Source organism: Babylonia areolata, chromosome 16 (assembly GCF_041734735.1).
Source record: "Babylonia areolata isolate BAREFJ2019XMU chromosome 16, ASM4173473v1, whole genome shotgun sequence".
Taxonomy (NCBI): domain Eukaryota; kingdom Metazoa; phylum Mollusca; class Gastropoda; order Neogastropoda; family Buccinidae; genus Babylonia; species Babylonia areolata.
The window spans coordinates 6863563-6882256 of NC_134891.1; the positions used below are offsets into that span (position 1 = coordinate 6863563).

The following is an 18694-nucleotide window of genomic DNA, read 5'->3' on the forward strand; positions in this document are numbered from 1 at the left end:
ACGATTGTGGGAGATAGAAAAAAAGTGAGATGAAGATGGTGCTTCTAACCATCATTGCAAACTTTTGCATCTTGTGTATGAATTTCAGACCAGTTCTGATGCGGCTGCTGTATTTGTACTTTTTTAAAGATTAGATTAGAATTTTTTTTTTTTTCTGTCAGTTGTGGCGACTGAACAGAATGCCTGAATAAGTTCTGCATGCCATGATTTGCTTTGAACATTTAAAAAAAATTGTTTGTGTGTGAGTGTATGCATGTGTGCACTCATGCAGTAGGATGATCAGAATGTATAATGAGAGCGTGCATGCACACACACGCACATGAAAAAGTTAGTGTAGAAAGCATTCCTTTTGCCATTTTCATGGCTATTTTAGAAACTAGAAAGCATTCCTGTTGCCGTGAAATTTATTATTGTGTAACCTTGTATGTTGTGTAATATATATATATTTCTTTGAATATTTTTCATCATCGAATTATCTTTGCATGTCACAGTACATAAGCTGTGACACAATATTTGTTGCAGAACTCGCCTTCAGTGTGTGTGTGTGTGTGTGTGTGTGTGTGTGTGTGTGTGTGATGAAGGAGGAGAGAAAAAGGGAGAAAAGTCTTTCTTGATGCAGAAGAAAAAGGTTTTGGGCAAAACGCTTCTTTCAGTTTCCTGCATAATTATTCTTCACATCGTATTATACATGTACAGCATGCTGGTAATGGGCTATTATTTCTGTCTGAAACGTCACTGTTCGTGACTTGCATCTATTTCATAGTGTCTTCAAAACTGATTTATTCATTATTGTGTACCTGGTTATTTGTATCCAGACTAGACCAAAAGACAAATGATATTCAGTTTGTAGTCAAAATGGTATATGATTTACAAACCACAGATTTTCTTTTCCTGATCATCTAAGCTATATATATTAAATGACAATTTTCATACATTGCTCTGTATATATAGGAATGTATGTGAATGTTTGAAAACCAACTTCACATTGCCCTTGGAGTTGAACCAGTCATGTTTTTTTCTGCTTTGTCAGCCATTTCCATTCAAAAGAGTGGCGACTATAAGCGAGGTGGGCAGTATGACTCCACCGAGCAATGGAAAAAGGACGAGATTCTTGCTGCCAAAATTAAAAAGTTTTTGTCGGTGAGTTCCTCACCCAGTAATATATCAGTTTCCTGAAAACATCCATGTTCCAGGCCTGTCCCAATGTCAACATAGTTAGTTTGGTTCGATTCACGTCTAGTGACCCATTCATTTGTCCTGCCCCTGCCTCCTCATAAATCCATCTTCTGTCCCCTGCCATTTCACTCTCCTCCCCCCCCTCCCCCCCGTCCCCCTCTATCCTTTGTTTCTCATACCTCAGGTTGTCAGAACTGGTAGTACCAGTTCAAATACACTCCCTGTCTTGCTTTCCATAACAACAGATGCCTTACTGTCCAAACTGTTAGTGATATTGTCTGTGTCACATGGACATACAGCTGCACATGTAGTAGTAGAAGTTTTTCATATCAATACACATTGCTACTAAAATGTGATCTGCACTCAACATAATGATAACGAGTAAGAAAGTCAGATAAAAATTGAGTTCATTATTGTACAAGAATGGATCCTTACATAGGACAGTATTAAATGATAAGCAGTCACAGCATTGAAAAAACGCAAACCCTGCATCACAGTACAGCTCAGTCTGAAAAAGGTTTGACTGGAACTTGAATGACAAATTCAAAGACATGGGTTGAGGAAGGAACTGTGTGGGAAAAAGTGTACACGTAACTAATAGAAGAGAGAGGGAGAGACTGAAGCAGAGTGATATGATAGAGAGCAGTAGGAAAGAAGGGACATGATCGGATGTAAAACTGATAATGAAAATCACTTGAACATTGATCAGATAGATGGCCTAGAGGTAACGTGTCCGCCTAGGAAATGAGAGAATCTGAGCGCGCTGGTTCGAACCACGGCTCAGCCGCCAGTATTTTCTCCCCCTCCACTAGACCTTGAATGGTGGTCTGGACATTAGTCATTTGGATGAGATGATAAACCAAGGTCGCATGTGCAGCATGCACTTAGCACACGCAAAAGAACCCACGGCAACAAAAATTCTATAAACAAAATCCACTTCGATAGGAAAAACATATAAAATCTGCATGTAGAGAAATCTGTTGTGATAAAAATACAAATACAATGCAAATACAAATACAAGAATTATAATCTGTTAAAAGAATGACTGCAGTGTAGATCACAGTGTTCACAAAGATTATAATGAATTAAGAGAATTACTCTTAAAAAAAAAAAAAAAAGACTGAATAATTGCAGTGGTTTCTTTCAAAGCTCATGCGTTTGATCATGACAATGCATTTGGAGACGTGCAAAATCAGTTGTAGCAGAGCATTAGAAATACCAGTCAGGATAAAGCAAGACGAAGGTTACATCAGAAGCTTTCATAATGTGCATGTAGTGAAGGTGGTATGGTATACTTTTTATTGCTATGATATTATTATTATGATTATGATTGTTATTATTATATTTATTTTATTGTTAGTAGTAGTAGTATACTAGTACTGGTATTACACATCTTTCTTTCATAGGAGTGGATTCATCAGAAACTGGGTTTTGTCAATTTGTGTTAGGAGAACAAAGTTTGCATGATATGCATAGCTATATTTTTAGATCACAGCACAGTGAGGGAACCTAAGTGAAGTGAAAGTTTATTTTTCTGGTGTCTGGGGCATGAACTAAGACCATTTGTTCATTGAATATTTGATAAAAGAAAAACAACTGGTTTTCATTCTTAACCCTGGTGATTCTATTGATTCTATTCTAAGTTTTCAACCTGAATTAATATTTATATTGGGCAAAATCTGAAAATGAATAAGTTTTCAACAGTGACTATTAAATTTCAACAGTGACTATAAATGAATGCTTATAGAAGGCAGCAGTTGTTGTTTTTTTACAGCAAAAATCATAGGTTGGTTTGTTTTCTTGAAAAGAAACTTAGTTTTCAAAGACATAATTCATGAGGTTATTTCATTTTTTTTCTTCTAAAATGAACAACAATAATGTAGACTGTAGAAATGTAACTTTGAATTCCTGGATTCCATTTCTCATTAGACACACTCACACAGTGTGTAGGACTTCAATCTTTCATATAGTTTCTCAGCCAGACACCCATGAACAGCGGCCATCCTTCCAACAAAGCCAGACAGTTAGGGTCAACAGCTGGCATAACTCAGCAACTATGCCCAAGACACTTCCATTGACACTTGCTTGTTTTATACTGTAAGCTCATTGCAGCCGCCCTGCCCCCCACACTCCCACACCCCCTTCCCTGGCAGTGACCAAAACCAGCTTTGGCTGGTTCTCCACATAAATGGACCACAGGGACATCTTTTCTCATGGCTGTGAAGGGCCTCCAGTGCCAGAGCTGCTAATTGATCCATCGTTTCTGACAGGGTGCCAGTCATTTCCATAGGGCAGCATGCCCATCAGTAGGTGTAGAAATTACTCTCCTCCTTGCCACCATCATACTGTCAGTGCTTCAGGTGGTTCCACAACGCAGAAGTTATTGAAGATAATTGTGTTTTGTCGGGTTCTGAAAGTGAAAGGTACAATTCATTGGTGAAAGGGAGCGTGTACAAAAACAACTGGGCATTTGATAATGGTCAAAACATTATTCTGGTTTTGTCCCTGCCATTGAGTTTTTTTAATTAAAAAAAAAAAAAGGATTGGAAAGCTTTGGAGGTATGTTGAAGTGTAGTTTTTCTTTCATTTTGGTATTTTTTCAGTCTGTATTTCAAATAAAAAGAAAATGTTAGTGTGTGCAGTTCGCTTTTCCCTTCGGAATCTTTGTTTATTTGGTATGAATTATGATTTACACTTGTTTGTTTATATCATATGATTGATGTATACTTGCTGGTGATACTAGCATTATCCGGAGACGGTATAATACAAAACAATATATGCTAATATATAGCCTTTAACTGTGCAAAACAGGATTGTCTCCACTAGTCTTTTTCAAGTTGTTGAGATAGTGTCTAGTGTCATAGTTTGCCAGCTAAACTGTATCATATGGATGATAGGATGGAAAAGGCTTATATCTCTAGAAAGCTTCATGTTATATTTGAGCTGTGTACAATACTACAAAGGCATGGGCATGAAGGTGGGTTGAAGGACATGTACAGGATTTCTGTTTTGGGGTTGGTGTTTTGGGAAATGGGCAAACGGCTGTCTCTTAGATTCCATACCAGCAGCCTACAAAGGGAAAACCTGTAACCTGGGAAGAGTTGGTTAGTATGATAATGAGGATAATGATGAAGATAATGATAACAATGAAGAATTTTTATATAGCTCAGAACCTTGCGTGATGCAACTTGATGTCCTGTACAGTCTCCACTCACACAATTCAGGCACTAAAACCACTCACCGTAAACAGCCATCCTCACACATTTACATCCCATAACATAGGTAAGGGAATGCTTGACAAGATAATTATGTCTTGAGATTGGTTTTAAATTCATTCACAGTTGGGGTGTTAGCGCAGACTGGATGATATTGATAGCAAGTTCTAAATTTTGAGGAGCTTTTTGGGGGGGCAGTGAAACTAAAACCTGGTTCACCAAGTATCTTGGCGATGGCAAGTTGACAAATAATGGGTGGTTGGTGTAGTGGTCAGCATTTGTCTTAGCAAGCAGTGTGTTTTCTCAGTGGTTCCTGCTGATGCCAAGTCCCTTCCCCACCTGTCTTTGCTCAAAGGCTGCTTCATGCTGAGAACTTAAGGTGCTGGTTGGTATTTTTTGACCTGCTGCTGAATTGTAGTTTGCTGAGTATTGATTTCTCTTGCTGAGGATTGGCTTCAGTTTAATGCAAGCACTCAGCTTCTTTGATTTCACTCCTTTCATTGTTTATTGGCTGGTGTGTGGTATCTTTTTTTTTTTTCTTCTTCTTCTTCTTCTTTTTTTTCAAGTAACCAGAATTTCAGCACATCTTCTTGCATCACTTGGGAGCAGAATATAAGAAATAAAATGATTGGCACTTTTTATTGGTTTGAGTTTGAGTTGTCGAGTGTATCCCCCCCTCCCCCCCCCCCCTTTTTTTTTTTTTTTGGTTTGTTTTGGTCATCTGTTACACCTCTTGTTTTTGTTGTTTATCAGTCATTGGCATAAGCTGATGCCATTGCCTTTGATACTGATTTTTTGGTTTTGTTTTTCTATTTTCCCTGCTTTTGTTCCTCCCACTATTGTTTGAACATTATTATTATTATTTTAATCTTTAGGAGTCTCATTTATCAGCCTATTTTTTGTTTCTTTGATTTTGTTGTGTTGTAGGGGAGCTAGGTCACAGGGGGTCAGGGCCCAAGGGGAATCACTGTGAGAAGGTGTTGCTGTATGACACGGGGCGAGGCACTAGTGTGGAGACAGAGAGCGGGGGGAGTTCTGAACAGCCTCACGTAAAAGACTCTGGTATCGACACCGGTCTGTCCAGTAGCAACCAAACTCTGCACGAGGAATGGGCGCGGAATAAGGTATCTTTTTTTTTTTTTTTTTTTTTCAAACATGATTTTTCCCCATCCCTCGTTGACTCTTCCTGCATTCCAGCACGTCCAGGATTGGGATCCTCCAAATCTCTCCTATTTTTGATGATTTTTTTTTTTTCCACCTGTCCACTTTTCTGCTGTTACTCTGTCCACTTGTCATCACCTCAGTCATTGCCATCATTCTCATTGTACTCGTGTCCATGATGGTCAAAGTTGGACATCTCTTGACCCTTGCTTCAAGTGACCACGTTGCTGTAGCTGCCGTCATTGCAGTTCACTGTTCCTTGACTCTCAACTTTTTTATATATATATATATATTTTTTTTTTATGCAGTGGTGAGTGAAATGCCGCTCTGTATGGTGCCATTGTTCTGTCGCTGTGTTGTTCTCTTTCCTGGACTGAAAACCTGTTCACATTCTGAGGTCCACAGGGATGATAATGTTCTTCAGGCAGGCTGGATGTAACGTTTCTTTGGGTTTTATTTTTCATCTGAAAATGGAAAGTGCAGATACTAGTAAAAATCATTGTTTAAAGATCACGACAGTACTGCATGGATAGGAAAATGATGAGCAGTTGATGTACTGACTAACACACACAAGTGAGTGACTGTTACCCTCTTTCTAACACTTCATTGAAGTGGAGATCTTCTCGCAGCATGATATGTCATTTATTTATAGGTTTCTCTTATAGCAAGATAATACTGGGGGGAAAAAATCCATCAGAAATCCAATTGATAACTGGGAGGACACGGATTCAAACCCCATTAGAGACATATTGGGGGGGTTTTCCCCTCCATTGGCAGTTCCTTCCTGGAGCTGAGAGTGCTCCTGGTTTGAAAGGGAAGACATAGACCCCGGGGTGGGTGTTGAGTGTCACCCACATCATGGATGTATATGTCACTGGAAGCATTGACACCTCAAATTTCCCGACCAATACTGCAGGTGTCTGTGTATGTTCCGGGCTTGGTACATGCCAAAATGTAGATTATGAAAGGAAGTGTGGAATACAGCAGTGTCATATGGTACATGTGTATATGCGCATGCATACACACACACACACACACACACACACACCAGAAAGAAAGGGAGCAGCATTGTTGTCATCGTCATTCAAACCATTCAGTTCATACCCTGCTGTCATGGTGACCTTGTTTGATTTTCATCCTGCCACCCCTATCCCCACCCTTTTTGCTGCGCTTGTGGTGAGCATGTGTCAGAGTCTTTGGTGTTGGCAGACTGTTAGTGTTTGGGATTGTCTGGGGAAGAATGTGATGGTGGTCTCTGCTTCACAGCAAAGCGAATTGTGTTGTCAGATGGTGGATTGATAAGTGACGTCTATCATCTGGAGCAGGCACTCCGCTGAACATCTCCAGTGCTGGGTCTCCTGTGGTGTATGGTCTGATGGCAACATAATGTGGATAGCTTCCAGCTCTTGGACTGGAGCATAAGCCCTTGTGTGGTTGTGTTTCATAATAAGCTGTATGAGTAATGCAGTTGAAGTGATTCGGATTAGATAAGGCAGGGAAAACATGGATCTACTGTTGTTTTCAATGCAGCTGAAGTGAGGTGGATTAGATAGGGCATGTTTTAAATGGATGCTTATGTCATTTTTATTGAAAAAATCTATAGTATAAGCTGACATAGTTTTCTCAGTTTGATTAGGATCATAGGGGTGCTTAAATGATGTCTGAACCTTTGAATGTTTTCCTTGCAAAGATAGTGTCGGTTTGTCTAACTTCACATGAACTTTTAAGGTGTTTTTTTTTTTTTTCAATAACAGAATCAGAAACAAATGTGCATTTAAGCTGTGCACATAACATAACTGCTGATGTACATTAAAAACAAACAAACCCCCCAGATAAATGCTGATTCAGTACAGTATTTTTCTAAATATAAAAAAGAGAGAAATATATCGTTCAGCATAGTGGGAAGTGATGACTTTGCTATCATGTGACTAACATATTCCGTATTTTGGTATGTACATAATGAACCCTAGTGTCTCTGTCTTAAATAAAAAGAGAAAGCTTTGAAAAGAGGGAGCCTCCAGAGCATTGTGGGTAAATTCACCAAAAAAAACAAGAGCAACACAAACTCCATTTAGAAAAAAGAAAAAAAAAAAAGCACCAATGCTTGAGATTGATAACTCCAAAGGAAAAAAAAAGTGTTTTGTCATTATTAGGTTGCATAGTCATCATTGTAACCCAACTGTCTGCATTCTTCAGCATTACACACACGCGTGCACGCATGCAAGCGTGCATACACGCACGTGTGCACAAACACACACACACACACACACACAAACTTTGCACAGACAGATGCAGAGGAAAGCTGCAATTGCATACATGAATAGTTGAAATGGACAAACAAGTAAAAGAAGTATGATTTCTTTTTTATGGGGGTGGGGGGGATGGGGGGGGGTGTATGAGGGATGGGTGTGGGGTGGGGTTAATGTTCCTGAGCTGTCATCAGCATAACAGGAATGTACTGGGATGCAGAATGTGGAGACAGGCATTTCAGTTCAAAGGCTGAGAAAGGCAATCGGCTGTCCCCAGAACTGCATGCTGTCATTCTTATTGATTATTACAGTCTGACCTGGCTCTGAAAATCCCGGTTTGACGTCATGTGCAATCATCCACATTGATTCTCACAGAGAGAGAGAGAGAAAGAGAGAGTTGGGAGGCTAGCTACCAGCTGCAGCCCTTGATTATCACTAAGATATAAATAGAATAGACAGTGGAGGAGAAAAAAAAAGGAACAGTGCGTTTCGTTTCCTGTACCCAGTTGTGACGGTGTTTTCTTGGTGGTTGTTTTTTCTTTGGCTGCTTGGATGATTTGATGGTGAAATGATGAGTTATTCCTTCAGCTTATCATTCAGTGACGTGGATGAAGTTGTTTGAGTGATTTGGTTGGTGAAAAGAACAATTATTCATTTTGTTCATTATTCAGTGGCATTCATATGATGATGATGATGCTGTGAATACTTGTATAACGCCTGTCCTCAGTTGGAGACCAAGCTCTAAGCGCTTTCCAAACACGGTGTCATTTGCACGACAGGCTGCCTACCTGGGTAGAGCTGACTGACAGCTGTCATTGGCCGCTCATCGTTCGTTTCCATTGTCATTCAATCAGGTTTCAGTCATGCACACATATACAGACAATGACATGTAACATTTTATGTGTATGACCATTTTGTTTGTTTAACCTGCCATATAGGCAGCCATACTCCGTTTGCGCACATGCCTATTTGATCTTCTGTGTGCATGTACACATGAAGGGGGCTTCAGGCACTAGCAGGTCTGCACATATATTGACCTAATCGGAAAAATCTCCACCCTTTCCCTTATCAGGCGCTATTACTGAGATTCGAACCCGGGATCCTCAGATTGAAAGTCCGACGCTTAACCTCTTGGCTGTTGCGCCCGCCAATGTGCCAGAAGCACAAGATGCTTAGTCAGTCAGATGAAGAAAAAAACACACGCCATGGAAGAAGCAGCCTATTGAAAGCAAGGCTGTGAAGGTGATCAAAGAAAAGCCCCATTTAGTAACTGTCCAACTCACAGATTTGTCCAATACTTTTCTGTGATTTTGAAATTATACAGGTTGAAGTGAAGAACAAATGATAATAATGGCGCAGCTACTGAACAAGAAAATTTTCTTTTAAAGCAGTATCTTACCAGGTTACCTTCTTCTCAATTAAAGGTTAAGAATTTCAGTTGAAAAACAAAAATCACACCTTTGCAGATGAATTCATCTTTAGCATTTTGCATTAATTGCTGCTTATGCAGTTACCAAACCATCCGTCCCCGTGACAATCGGTATAGTAGCACTGCCATTGTATGGGTGTGAGTCCAACCTGTATGTGAATGATACAGTGTCAGATGCTGCACACACTTGTTACGAAGGGATGCACATCAGTGGGAAAGAAGAGGGAAAGGGGTGTTGGGGTGGGGATAGAACATGCTGGTTTTTTTTTGGGTTTTTTTTTTTTTCATGATTTATATGATTGGTAGAAGTTGGAATGCAAGCAAATAACTCCCATGGTCTGATCAGTTCCTGGCATGAGTCCTGGGAAGTGAGGAAGCAACAAACGTGAGGGAAATGTAGAACAAAAGAATGATTGGTTGAAAAGAAATGATGGTGAATACTAGGGTTTATTCGTAGTGTGCTGTATATATCTCTCAATGAACAAAACACCATAAAAAAAAACACAAAAAAACACAGGATGTATTGTGCATTTTATGTTGTGGACAGAACATCACAGAAAAAAAAGAATCGGGTATATATTTCAGTGACAAACAACAACAACAACAACAAAAAAAGAGAAAACTTCTGGGTGGAAGTTTAGAAAATAGATTGCAAAGTCTCAGCTTCTGTAACATTTAGAAAAGTTGGTGCTGTTAGCTGAGTGTACAGGTTTGAAAGTCATGATTGGAAGTGTGTGTGTGTGTGTTGATGCATGTCACACATATCACACACATAACACTTAAACATTCATTTGTTGTCTCATCTAAAAGACCAGCGCCAGGGACCTTCTTTTGTGGAGTGAGATTTAAAAAGAAAAAGAAAAATCGCACAAACAAACAACCACCAAGCACTGCTCCACCCTAGGCCTAAAACGAGACAGCTTTTATTTTCTGCTTGACTACACCTAATCAGGTGCAATGACTTGTTTTTATTGTCAGACAGGGACTACACCTTTGTAGGTAGAATTACTCATGCTTGTATAGATTCAAGTTATTGACCCTTGCTGCAGGAATTTGTGTTAGAATACGGTAATGTCAGCATACTGGAATGATCAGTTTCAGCCAGAATGAAGCAAGGAATTTGTGTTAGAATACGGTAATGTCGGCATACTGGAATGATCAGTTTCAGCCAGAATGAAGCCAGGAATTTGTGTTAGAATACGGTAATGTCGGCATACTGGAATGATAAATTTCAGCCAGAATGAAGCAAGGGATTTGTGTTAGAATACGGTAATGTCAGCATACTGGAATGATCAGTTTCAGCCAGAATGAAGCCAGGAATTTGTGTTAGAATACGGTAATGTCGGCATACTGGAATGATAAATTTCAGCCAGAATGAAGCAAGGAATTTGTGTTAGAATACGGTAATGTCGGCATACTGGAATGATCAGTTTCAGCCAGAATGAAGCAAGGAATTTGTGTTAGAATACGGTAATGTCGGCATACTGGAATGATCAGTTTCAGCCAGAATGAAGCCAGGAATTTGTGTTAGAATACGGTAATGTCGGCATACTGGAATGATCAGTTTCAGCCAGAATGAAGCAAGGAATTTGTGTTAGAATACGGTAATGTCGGCAAACCGGAATGATCAGTTTCAGCCAGAATGAAGCCAGGAATTTGTGTTAGAATATGGTAATGTCGGCATACCGGAATGATCAGTTTCAGCCAGAATGAAGCAAGGAATCTGTGTTAGAATATGGTAATGTCGGCATACTGGAATGATCAGTTTCAGGCAGAATGAAGCAAGGAATCTGTGTTAGAATATGGTAATGTCGGCATACTGGAATGATCAGTTTCAGCCAGAATGAAGCCAGGAATTTGTGTTAGAATATGGTAATGTCGGCATACCGGAATGATCAGTTTCAGCCAGAATGAAGCCAGGAATCTGTGTTAGAATACGGTAATGTCGGCATACCGGAATGATCAGTTTCAGCCAGAATGAAGCAAGGAATCTGTGTTAGAATACGGTAATGTCGGCATACCGGAATGATCAGTTTCAGCCAGAATGAAGCAAGGAATCTGTGTTAGAATACGGTAATGTCGGCATACTGGAATGATCAGTTTCAGGCAGAATGAAGCAAGGAATCTGTGTTAGAATATGGTAATGTCAGCATACTGGAATGATCAGTTTCAGCCAGAATGAAGCCAGGAATTTGTGTTAGAATATGGTAATGTCGGCATACAGGAATGATCAGTTTCAGCCAGAATGAAGCCAGGAATTTGTGTTAGAATACGGTAATGTCGGCATACTGGAATGATCAGTTTCAGCCAGAATGAAGCAAGGAATTTGTGTTAGAATACGGTAATGTCGGCATACTGGAATGATCAGTTTCAGGCAGAATGAAGCCAGGAATTTGTGTTAGAATACGGTAATGTCAGCATACTGGAATGATCAGTTTCAGCCAGAATGAAGCCAGGAATTTGTGTTAGAATACGGTAATGTCGGCATACCGGAATGATCAGTTTCAGCCAGAATGAAGCAAGGAATCTGTGTTAGAATACGGTAATGTTGGCATACCGGAATGATCAGTTTCAGGCAGAATGAAGCAAGGAATCTGTGTTAGAATATGGTAATGTCAGCATACCGGAATGATCAGTTTCAGCCAGAATGAAGCCAGGAATTTGTGTTAGAATATGGCAATGTCGGCATACCGGAATGATCAGTTTCAGCCAGAATGAAGCAAGGAATTTGTGTTAGAATACGGTAATGTCGGCATACTGGAATGATAAATTTCAGCCAGAATGAAGCAAGGAATTTGTGTTAGAATACGGTAATGTCGGCATACTGGAATGATCAGTTCCAGATAGAATGAAGCAAGGGGATGCAAGAGGAGGGAGGCAGCTTGGAAATGAATAGCATAGGTAAAGAAAAAAATCAATGTCTGAAGATGATGGGGGAAAAAACAGAGCACCAGTTCATCAGTGTGGATATCTTGTCAGTGCATCACAGCATAGTTCCTGCTCCTAGCAGTGGGCCGAACTTTACTACCACTGGCTTTAATCTGAGCAAGAGAGAGAGAGAGAGGTGGGGGGAGGGGAGGAGGCAGGGGAGGGGAGTGAAGGGAGGGGCTGGCTTTGTGTCTGAATCCCAGCCAGAGCTATTTAGAGCAATATGGCTTTTGCTGGATCAATAGTCACACTGGGCTGTGGCACAGCAGCAGAGCTGAATACTTGTACAGGATACAGTAGAAACCCAGTTTTGCTGAGGTGGAATTGTTCCACCAGCATACAAATTAACCCCACCCTCCTCCCGCCCCACTGTTTTAGCTTGGCGTTTATTGGACTAAAAAGACATAGGTTTTGTCTGGCATTCAGCATAGTTTAATTAATTAAGAGCAACGCTGTTGAGACATACACAAAAAACCAACAACAAAAAATGCACCCACCAGCACTATTGGACACAAAACTGTGAGACATCAACGCACATCAGGTTGACAAAATGGAGCCAAACGCAGGTCGAACAGTCGCCAGATAAGTTGGCAACAGACAAGTACTGTGTTTGTGCCAAGTGACTGTCTTTATGAAAGATGCTTTCAGGTCGTCCCCCCCCCCCCCCCCCCCCCCCCCCCCCCCACTGCACTCATGGCCTTTCGCTGGCTGGCTGCTCAATCAAAAGGGTTAGAATATTTTACTCATTGACTGTTGCTGCTGATGAGTTCGCTCATCAGTGAAGGCTGTCACCTCGCTGTGATCAAACTGAGCTTACAGGTTAGGATATCAATCACTTTTTTTTCTTTTTTCCCTTTTTTGCATTTCTTCCTCTAGGGGCTGCAGTACATTTCTTCAGAAAAAAAAGGTACCACCATTACAAGCACACAAAAAGTAGTAATTGCGTGTTTACCGTTTGGATTCATGTGCGCTGATCTCATTTCACCGAGATGCACTGTCTGAGTTAATGTGGCGATAGTTTCAGTTTTAGTGACAGTCTGCAATAAATGAATCTGTTGGCATTTCTCTTTCCCTCTCTCTCTCTTTCCCTCTCTCTCTCTCTCTCTGTCTGTGAGTGTTGTGGAAAAGAATGGTTTGGGAAAAAGCAGACATATCAACACTCCATTGCAACTACAAGTATTTTTGTGTATTGGTTCCTTTATTTATTTATTTAAAGATAAGTTCACCAGTTGAAGGAAGAAAGGCTAGAAAAGATGAGCTGACAAAGAAATGGAGAGAGCTTTAGGGAGAGGGGAAAAAAAGACTGAAAAAAGATAGAGAAATAGGCAGGAAGGTAAAAATAAATAAATAGATAAATAAAAAAAAAAATCAGTTCAGGACACCTGAGAGAGAATGAAAAATCAAAAATTAAAGAAACAAAGCCCAACAAAAACAAAGTATAGTGTTAAGAAGATAAGGTGTACAGAAGAGATGGTTTTTTTACATTGCTAATTGCTGCATTTCTGTTTTCTTGGCCACCAATGCAGAATTTCAGACAAATGATTATTAAGTTAGCAAATAAGGATAAAAAAAAAAGGGGGGGTTGGGGGGGGATACAGTGTTGTTCATGTAAAACATTTGTAAACTTGCAGTACCTACACAAATGAAAACACGCGCGCACGCACACACACACACACACACACACACACACACATTTGTTTTCCCAGTTAGTTTTCTTTGATCATTTTCCCAGTCATTGTTACTTTCTTTTTCATTTCAAAAACACTTACAAGCATGGTAATACTAACAGACAGGAATCACTCTAATCAAATTAAAACCTTAACAAATATTCACTCACATAAACATTGGTCAAACAATCAAAAACAAACAAAGAGACCATTAAACATTTCTATACCAAGAACTGCACATTCACTCTCACAAGTATTTAGAAAAAGCAACAACAGAAAACGAAAACAACAACAAAAACAGAAACAAGAAACTGGCCATTAAATCTTTCTCAACCTAAACCGAACAGGCAGTACAAGCATTTGGGCAAGCAAAACACAGAAGGAAAAAGAATAAACCCAAACACACCATTAAATCTTCTCATTAGTGGGTTTACCTCTTCTTCCTGTTGGAACCAGTGTTCACTCCCCTTTTAACTTCCCCTTCAGTCGGTGATCCTGTCTCCTGTACAGGGTCCTTTGTCACCACCACTGGTCCTCCACACAACATCAGCCCTGCTCTCTCTTTTTCCCCCAGCAGCTTATAACTTTCCACCTGCCCTGCTGTAATTTTTGTCAAGTTTTCTTCTCCCCCTCCCCCCCCCCCCCTCCACACACACCCCTCCTCCCCCGCCCCCCCATCTCCCTCACCTTTTCTCCTTGCCCCTCACCCTGCTCCTCCCCGTCCCTCTCTCACCTCCACCCCCTCTCCCCCTTCCACCCAACTCCCCACCCCCACCCCCCTCCCCAACACACACACCCCTCTTCATGCCTCCAGCACATCTGGTTTTGTCTCTATCCCCCCCTCCCCCCTCACCGCCCCCCCCCCCCCCCCCCACCTCCACAACACACACCTGTGTTTTGTCCATGGTCATTGCTTCTGTGCTGTTCATTGTCTTCTGTCCATGTTCATGGTCTTTTGTTCATGTTCATTGTCTTCTGTGCTGTTTATTGTCTTCTGTCCATGTTCATTGTCTTCTGTCCATGTTCATTGTCTTCTGTACATGTTCATTGTCTTCTGTGTTGTTCATTGTCTTCTGTCCAGGTTCATTGTCTTCTGTGCTGTTCATTGTCTTCTGTCCAGGTTCATTGTCTTCTGTGCTGTTCATTGTCTTCTGTCCAGGTTCATTGTCTTCAGTGTTTTTCATTGTCTTCTGTCCAGGTTCATTGTCTTCAGTGTTTTTCATTGTCTTCTGTCCAGGTTCACTGTCTTTTGTCCATGTTCATTCCTTCTGTGCTGTTCATTGTCTTCTGTCAGTGTTCATTTCTCCTGTGTTTTTCATTGTCTTCTTCTGTCCTTTTGGTCTTTTTTTCCATGTTCATTGCTTCTATCCATGTTCATTGTCTTTTGTCCATGGACATTGCTTCTGTGTTGTTCATTGTCTTCTGTCCATGTTCATTGTCTTCTGTCCATATTCATTGTCTTCTGTCCATGTTCATTGTCTTCTGTCCATATTCATTGCTTCTGTGCTGTTCAATCATTGCCCCCCCCCCCCTTTTTTGTGGTCTTACCTCACTCCTCCCTCTTAATTCCATGTGGTCATGATTTTTGTGATAACCTGTGTGTGTGTGTGAGAGAGAGAGAGAGAGTGTTTTTTGTGTGTGTGTGTGTGTGTGTGTGAGTGCTATCATACTGTGTATCATTGTGTGTGTGTGTGTGTGTGTGTGTTCATGCAAATTATAATTTTTAAAGCAACAATTTCATATCTGCTTGTACATTTACTCTAACTACTACCACTACGACGTGCTATAGATGCGATAATCAAAGGAAACGTTATTTTGAAAGGAAAGGAAATTGTGTTTCTGCTTGTAAATATTCACATGTACTGCTAACTACTGCTACTTGCTTTAAGTGCCATAATCACAGAAAATATGATTTTGTAAGTAAAGAAAACTGTTTTTGATTACTTTTGCTTGTATATATTTACTACTGCTACAATTGCTGTTGCAAAAATTGTTTATCTGCTTGCGTGTTTTTACCACTGCTATTAGTACTGCTATGACTACTACTATCTCTGCTAATCTTATGACGATGGTGATGATTACTGTTGTTGTTATTGTTGTTGTCATGTACTGACCCCTGGTTGTTTCCATGGCAGCATCCGGTGACTTGGCAGCCATCCGCCGATGGCAACAAGTGGATAGGTCACATGATTCTGAAGAAAACTGTCCTGGAAGGTGGGCGCCAGAAAACAGACTCCTCTGCTATCCTAGGTGTGTGTCTTTTCTTTCTTTCTTAACTTGTTCCCGTTTTTCTCTCCTTTTCCTCCTCCACCCTCCCACTCCTCCCCCTTTCTAGTGCAGTTCAGCTTACGGTTTGTGCTGTGGGTGTTTTGGTAACGTCCTTTTTTGTGTGTCTGTGTGTGTGTCTGTGTGTGTGGTCATATCCAAAGAAGTTTTGGATGTGTATGGTCATGTCAAAAGTCTTGTTTAGTTTCGGTGCTGTAGTGTGGTCAGTGTCAGCTGTTTGGTCAAGTCTTTGCAAGGTGTCTGGTACGTTTGTCTAGAATTCAGGTTCTTTGGTCATCTGTGATGAAGCGTGTTATTGTCTTGTGTTAAAGATTGTATGATTAATTGTGCACATATATGTCCTCCAGTGTTAGATTTTTTTTACACGTAGATCAGTAGATTTAAGACAGTGTAAAATGTGTGTCAATGTTTGTTGATGTCTGTTTATTAGTTGTTCTTTTTCTGTTTGGAAGTGTTTGTGGTTTTAAAAGTTTGGTTGCCATAATGATCATAGTAATCATCATCTCACCCAGGTTTAGATTTACAGAAGATTGAAATTTTTATTAGCCAACCCACAGAAAATTTACCACTTGGCTTTTGGAATAAAGTTATATATATACAGGGCTTTTGATAGTTAAAAATATTGGTGGTTCTAAGGACTTACATAATTCTAGGGAGTCCCTGACTTCGTTCAGAGAGTCACTCAGATGTTGCACATTCTAATCAAATATGCATTGCTACACACATGCAAAGGCAGTCATACATTTTAATCATAATCGTCTAGGAGTCTGAGTCAAGAAGAGGACACCCACATCTCTCAAGAGACATGTTGCATGCATCTTTGTGGAAACAGCATTGATGAAAAGAAAGGAATTAGGGATGGGGGAGGAATGGACGTGCTTACAGTACGAGAAGGGAGGCAACTCTTCTTCTTAACTGACGCTTCTAGTGTCAGACAGAAGCTTGGTTGTGTGATGTTCAACTCTATTTAGATGTTTGTTCTGGAAATTTTTTAGAACGTTCCACTCAGTAATTATGAACTGGATCCTTTGCATTTTGAAAGCATTAGGGATGTGTAATTATGCACTAACAGAAGCTCTGGTCATTCAGTAAATCCTCCTAGTGTTACTACATGTTGAAATTCACCACATCTGTGAATGGCATTCATAGCTGAGTGGCCTGAGTCAGATGTGTGGCCAACATCAATAATCGCACAACTAATTATGCATGGTATTTTTAGCTTTGACATTATTTTGCTGACGGCAGCCGCTGCTAACAGCAAGCACCCAAGCTCAGTGCACTGGCATTTAACCGACTGTTATTGTGTATACAGCCATAAAACAACAACAACAACTGATATTTGTTAACATGCTAATGAAAATTCTTTAGGGATTGATATGCATGTATTTATTTGAGAAATTATTTTGAGGTACAATAGGTTATTGCTTTTTGTTGTGACTGTTTCTAAAAGGAATCATATATGCACAACTACCTCATCAGGAGAACCTTGCAGTGTGCAAGTTTGTTTTGTGCAGTTTGTGCTGGTGTGTGTGGTGTGTGTGTGTGTGTCTGTATGTATAATTTGTTCTCTTAAGATTTGGTCTGGTCTTGTAATACTCTCGCTACTTTTTCTACCGGTTTCCAACTCCCCTCCCCTTCTTCCCCATTTCTCATGTCACCCTTCTTCCTATACTGGTATCGGGAATGAAGATTTAATTACTAACTCTAGTGACACTAACAGGAAACTGTGTTTTTAAATTTGCAGAAACAGCAATGTTAGTTTTAAAGTATTGATAATATATTGCAGTTTACCTTTTGAATAACTTCGATGGAATAATTAGATAGCGTAATTTATCAAGTCAGTAATTTCATGTTTTGATTTGATATCGTTAGAATAGATTTAATGAGTCAGTAACAGTCCTTTTTTCTCTCAGGAGAGAGAGAGAGAGAGAGAGTGAGAGTACTTGGGAAAACTGGACAGTGACATGAGAGTAAGGCTTTTAGGGACAGGATGAAATAGAAGAAAGAACAGCTATTCACTTTTTAGTGTGTTCATTGATTGCTTCTTGTCTGGTCAGTTTTCCTTTGCATTTTTATCATTCATGTATTTTTTTTTTATAGAAGGTTTATAGTTTGGTTTGGTATATATCCACCCCTGTGAGCATCACTCTTAGATGAGACATTTGTATTTTGTAATTCACATCTAGTTGAATAATGTGCTGAGTAATTTGGAAATCAGCTTGTGTGGCCAACATTTTGACTGATTGCTGTGAGAGAGGACTAGAATGTAGAGGTACCTGTTTATGACTTTAGCGTGTTTGTTTTGATTCTTTGTTGTAGGGGAAGGTGCAATAGGTATGAGCAGCTTTTTGTGCATTTTTCCTCCTCTATTGTATGTGTGTGTGTGCAGCTCATGATACTCACATGCCTGTTTTCCTTTTCTTTTTCTTCTTTTCTTTTGTATATTTTACTAATTCCTTCAACTGTCTTTTCAAGTGAAAGCATTTTAACCCTGTCTGTGTCCTAAATGTTGTCATTTTAACACACTTAGAACTGCACTTGGTTGTGTTTTGAATGGTTCATTTTTTGATGATTCTATTGAAA

At 40.0% G+C, this 18694-nt stretch overlaps 1 protein-coding gene across 1 annotated transcript in view; it reads left to right on the forward strand.

The window, feature by feature from the left end:
* Positions 1-18694, forward strand: part of LOC143291101 (regulating synaptic membrane exocytosis protein 2-like) — an 87251-nt gene that overhangs the window by 5408 nt on the left and 63149 nt on the right. Inside the window, exons 3-4 of the mRNA XM_076600725.1 lie at positions 1031-1140; positions 15961-16075. Coding sequence (XP_076456840.1) covers positions 1031-1140; positions 15961-16075 — 225 coding nt within the window. The remainder of the gene's footprint in view (positions 1-1030; positions 1141-15960; positions 16076-18694) is intronic.